General features: G+C 20.9%; 1 protein-coding gene across 1 annotated transcript, besides 2 other annotated features; it reads left to right on the top strand.

Moving 5' to 3' along the window:
* The first annotated feature begins 1,080 nt into the window (after positions 1-1,080).
* Positions 1,081-2,312: a repeat region.
* Positions 2,313-3,897: 1,585 nt separating this feature from the next.
* EHI_063900 (uncharacterized protein) lies at positions 3,898-4,834 on the top strand (the record flags this gene model as incomplete). The annotated part of the gene is made up of 2 exons (XM_645890.1): positions 3,898-4,549; positions 4,602-4,834. The coding sequence occupies 2 exons, from the start codon at positions 3,898-3,900 to the stop codon at positions 4,832-4,834; spliced, it is 885 nt and encodes a 294-aa protein (XP_650982.1).
* A 136-nt stretch (positions 4,835-4,970) lies between these two features.
* Positions 4,971-5,088: a repeat region.
* Positions 5,089-5,676: the final 588 nt, after the last annotated feature.

Raw genomic sequence — 5,676 nt, 5'->3', positions numbered from 1 at the left:
TTTATTTCTTCTTTTCTTCTTTTATTATCTCTTTTCTTTTATTATTTTTATATTCTTCTTCTACTTTATTTTTATTCTTTTATATATTTTTATTCTTTTTATATTATTTGTTTTTCGTTGTTGTTTCTATTTCTTTCTTCTATTATTTATCAATTTTATATTCATTTATTCTTTTTATTTATTTCTTTTTTATTAATTCTTGAGTATTGTATATTTCTTTGATATTTCATTTGTGTATTATCAAAATATATGTTTTATTGATTTTATGTTGAACAAAATATTAAATAATTCAATATTTTCATTCTTAATTATTAATTATTTATTCTGAAATGTTGTGTATATTTATTATATTAAATGAATATGATGAATGAATATCAATATTATTGTTTATTTGATTTTAAAAAATAATAAATGAATATGAAATAATGAAATAAAATAATGAAGACAATGAAATGATAATGAAATAGAATAATCTAATATTGAACAAATCAAATAAAGAATGTATTGAATATATCATTATTGTTACTTTATTATTTGTTATTTCAATTATTAAATATTAATAAATTATTATTCATGAATATTTAATTGATATTTTACATTTTCATTTTCATTTTATTTAATAAATGAAATATAAATAATAAATGAATGAATAATAATGTAATATATGAAATAATAAAAAGAAAGATAAATAATAAAGAAATATGATGTATTTAATATATAATATAATTTATTATCAAATATAATAATATCAAATGATGATTTATTTTTATTTCAAAATATTTTGCATCAATAAAAATGTTGCTAAATATTTTGCATCATTAAATTTTGCATCATTAAATTTTGCATCATTAAATTTTGCACTTTTTTTATTTGTTGAAATAAAATTTGCATCCTTTATTTTTTTCATTCTTTTCTTCTTTTATCATCTCTTTTGTTTTATTACACTTTATCTTCTTTCTTTTTATATTCTCTCCTTTCTACTTTTATTCTTTCTTCATCATATCAAACTTCTTACTTTCTTTTTATTCTTTTATATCATTCATTCTCTTCTTTTTCAATTATTTGCTTTTTTTCGTTGCCGATAAAATTGATTTGGAGATAAGAAAATAAATAAGAAAACCAAAATACATTGGTGAAACTCCAAAGACAATCTGTATGTCATTATATAAGAAATGGGTGAATGATTAATAAACATAAATGATGAATATGTTAATGAATTAGTTAGAACAATAATGTACTACTGTACCAGAGAAAGTGAAATAGGAAATAACATATTAGAGAGATGGTACAGTAAGAAGGGAATATTGAATAGAATTAAAAAACACCAATTCATAAAATAAATGAAACAAAAATAGAAGAAATAATAAATGAAGGGATAGAAAAGAAAAAAGAAAAAGAAGTAGTAATAGAAATAAAAAATTATTGACCGACCAATACATCAAAAAATGGAAGTGTCATCAAATAAGTGGATATTTCAGAAGATGGTTCGAATCAAAAGGAGTAGATAAAACTACTACAGTGAAAGCATGGAAGTCCATCAATATTAAAAAGAATGTATTTCTACAATTAACTAAAATGCAAGATGGAGCAATATTTTGTGTGTATAGAAAATCAAAAATAATGAAAAATGAAAGATTAAAATACTCAACACTTTGTAAAGACAAGATAACTACAGTAGAACACATTCTACTATCTTGTATTTATCATAATAAATCACAAATAGAAAAACATGACAATATTGGCATAATAATATGGGAGGGATTAATAAGAAAATACACAGGAAATAAACAATATAACCCCAATATGAAACAATGTTCAAATATAAAGATATCACTATGATAACTGAACAAACAAATAATGCATAAAAGTGAATGACAATATCACAAAAGACCAGATATATATAATAGCTAAAAAGAACAAAACTGGTTTATTATTTGATATGACTATTGTGGCTGATCACAATATTAATTGAGAATATTGGAAGAAAAGAAATAAGTATAAAGAATTAAAGAATAGGCTAATGAAAATAGAAAAATTAAAAGATGTCAAAACAAATCCAGTAGTAATTTCAATAAATGGATTAATAAATAAAGAAAGTATTAAATTAATTAAAGAATTAAAAATTGACATTGACATCGAAAAAGAAATTAAAAACCTTGTCATAAAAAACATGATGAATGTCATGGAATACTGCGGAGATCATAACCAAACATACTCCGTAGAGCTGCCTGAAGAAGAATACTCATTTGGATTAGTCTCTCCTGAGCCATTAACAATAGAAGCTAGTTCTATTAATACTTAATTAACTGCTTAATATCTATTTTTATTTGTTTTTAAGAATGAAAAAAAAAGAAAGAAACATAAAACTTCAACTTTAAACCTCATTCAAGAAATAATAAAACACAAACGACTAATTACTGTAATAAATTAAAACTGAAAAAAGAATTTTTAATGAAAAAAGTTTTAAAAATGCTAAGAAGGTTTAAATATAATTAATGAAATTAAAAAATAAGAGTATTTTATTTTATACTTCAACATAATTACCTCTATTTGTATAGCACAATTATTAATTGAAACAATTGTATTTTTTATTTGTTGAGTAATAATTCTAATAAGTAATATAAAGAGAAAATGGAACTATTTATTGAATAAATATAAAGAATATTGTTATTAATTAATCTAAAATGTAATTCATATTTTTAATAAATGAATATAAATCCTTAGAAATACTATTCATTAACAAATGATTCAAAAAAATGAATATATTTGAAGATATAACCCAGTTAAAAACAAATTAAATACAATTAAAAACTACTATTTAAATGATGTAAATACAATAATTGTATGACTACACTAACCTATAATAATTAATAAAATTGATATATATATTTATCAAAGTAAATATAAACTAAGGTGATTAAACATACACGAAAATGTGTTTATAACAAATGTTGAAATAATAATCAAGATTGTTTTTTTCTAGAAATTTAAATATATCTAGATTGAAAAATATAACATATCATAGATAATTAGTTAGACAATGATATTACCAAATAAATATTATTTATTATTTAATAAGATATAACAATAAAATTGTCCAAGATAGATTTAAACTTATTTTTATTTCATTAGTTGAAAGGTAATTTCAATTTAAGATATTAAATAAGTTAATAAGTTTTATAGGTTTGAGATTTAATTTGACACCACTTTAAATCATAAAGATTATATTTGTACTATTGCAATGATACTGTTCATTAATCTATAAAAGTCTAATATTAAATTGATATTAGTAATTCAACTTGGTTTTCATATGACATAATGATTAATGTTGATATATATTCATATTAGAATAATGAAATAAAAAAATAATTATGTCAAATGTAGTCTAACTGACCAAAGATGAATTAGATTATAATAATAATTTATTTAGACAACGTTTATACATTAAAAATAATAAGGATATAACAAAAAAAAAATACAAAGATGAAACTAGAAAATAAACGAATAAAGAATAAGTAATATTGAATTGAAATATACAAGTTAATGAGAATAAAATACATAAAATAAATAAACAATAATAAAATAAAGAACAAAAACCAAATGAAAAAAAAAAGAATAAAATAAATGTTTTAACGAATGTTCAAACGAAAATAAAATAATAATAAAAATAAACAAATAAAGAAAATAATGGTAGTAAGGAAAATTCATTAAATGAAAACTTTTTTTAAAGGATTAAGTACTGTCTGTCTACAATAAATAACCCAACAAAATTTATTTCTAAAAAAAGTCAATATGAAAAGAAAAAAATAAAAAAAAAGAAGGAAAAAGAGTGTTTTTGGTTGTGTGGAAGGTGAAATTGAATTGTTAAACTAAAAATTAATAATCAAAAAAGGAAATATGCAGATTCATAGATACACAATATTCATTAATGGAAAAAAAGCTAATAAAAGTACTCAAGATAAAGTTGATTTTATAATCGAGTCATTAATTAAATGTAGAGTGCCACGGTGCTCTATAAAGATTTGTAATGTTAGTGATAATAAAGAATTTGAAGAAATGTTAGAAAGTACAGTTAATGGGAAGCCATACCCATTATTGTATTTATGGGGAGAATTCTTTGGAACATATGAAGATGTTCAAACTGGAATAGTGGATGGAAGTTTAGCATTATCAGTACTTAATGACCCAAGTAGAACACACCAAGGAAAAAAGATTGGGTTAATTCGACCTAAGTCTGAATTAGAAAATGCTAAAATTTATGAAGACTATATCCATCATGAAACAAAACAGGATATATTCAAAGATGGTGATATTATCAATGAATATCAAAATGATTCTGATGAAGAAAAAATGGTTGAATTAAAAGGATTTAATAAACAAGTTCAAATCAATAACGAAAGTTGGATTAGTGGAACTGAATGGTTACTTCGAGTATTATCTGGAATGCTTTTTGTTCCTCTTATTCAACGAGTGTTTGAAACTAAAGAAATTAAAAAATTAGAAGGAGACATTGAGTTTAATGTTATTAGAACAAATTGGTATTGGAAACGTTTGTTTTTATAGATTTTTCATTAAATTTAAAAGAGATAATAAAGGAATAGATCAAAAAAGAATCATTAGGTTTAGTAAAGATAAGTTTTATAGATTTAATGGAGACACTTTTAGAGAAGAGTTTAATTATGACGACATTTCTGATGTTTTTGTTAATGGTAAAAATATTGTTATTAACTTTAACAAAAATTCTTATTCTCAATTCATAGAATGTGATAAATGTGATGAATTTTTATCTGTTCTTGAAGACCATTGTCATTGTCTTACAATAAAAAAGGTTTAAAATCTAATAACCTAGTTGTTTGTACTACTTATGTATTTTATTTTTTTAATAATTTTGATGATGGTTATTTAAATGACTTAAAATTTTGTTTCATTCTTTACTTTTTATTATTAAATATTTATTAACTAATTTGTGTCTTAAAAAGACATCAGTTCAAAAGAAATAAAGGATGTTAAAGAAAGTAATTCATTTACTTCTTAGCATGATGAAAACTTAATTATTGGGTTAGTCATAATTGATGTATTTTTTTTTCTAGAAATAAGAAATAATCTGTGAAGATATTTGTACCAACACTTACTCCTTTTTTTATTTTTATTATTAAAATCAAAAATTAAGAAGAATAAATTTTTAAAAAGAATATATTATTTTAAATGTATGGATGTTATGTGAATTATATTAAAACATAAAAATAATTTATTAAAAGCAATATTTTTCTATTAAAGTAAGTATATTTAGATAATATAAAATGAAAGTTACAATAATATAAAATAAAAATAGATAATAAAATAATCACATCTTCTAAACTACTAATTAGAGAATAATAATTAAGAAGACAAAATAAATTACATGAAATTAGTATCAAGAAGAGTAAATGGATGAAGATGATTTAATTTAATAAAAGAAAAATCGTTATCAACAATACCATTATTACATGGTTTAAAAGCAGACATAGAGTCACAAGTATCAATAGTATGTAATCCAAGTTTTTCAATTAAATATTTAGCGTCAATAAAAGATAAAATATTTGGTGTAATTTTAACAGTAGTTTCTTTAGCAAGACGTTGTTTAATTTCTTTAGATAAAGCTTTTGTTAATACTCCAACAGATTCTTTCTTTATAAT

The sequence above is a fragment of the Entamoeba histolytica genome, genomic scaffold (assembly GCF_000208925.1).
Source record: "Entamoeba histolytica HM-1:IMSS scf_1104750517235 genomic scaffold, whole genome shotgun sequence".
Taxonomy (NCBI): domain Eukaryota; phylum Evosea; order Mastigamoebida; family Endamoebidae; genus Entamoeba; species Entamoeba histolytica.
This window is presented reverse-complemented; position numbering and strand designations above follow the sequence as displayed.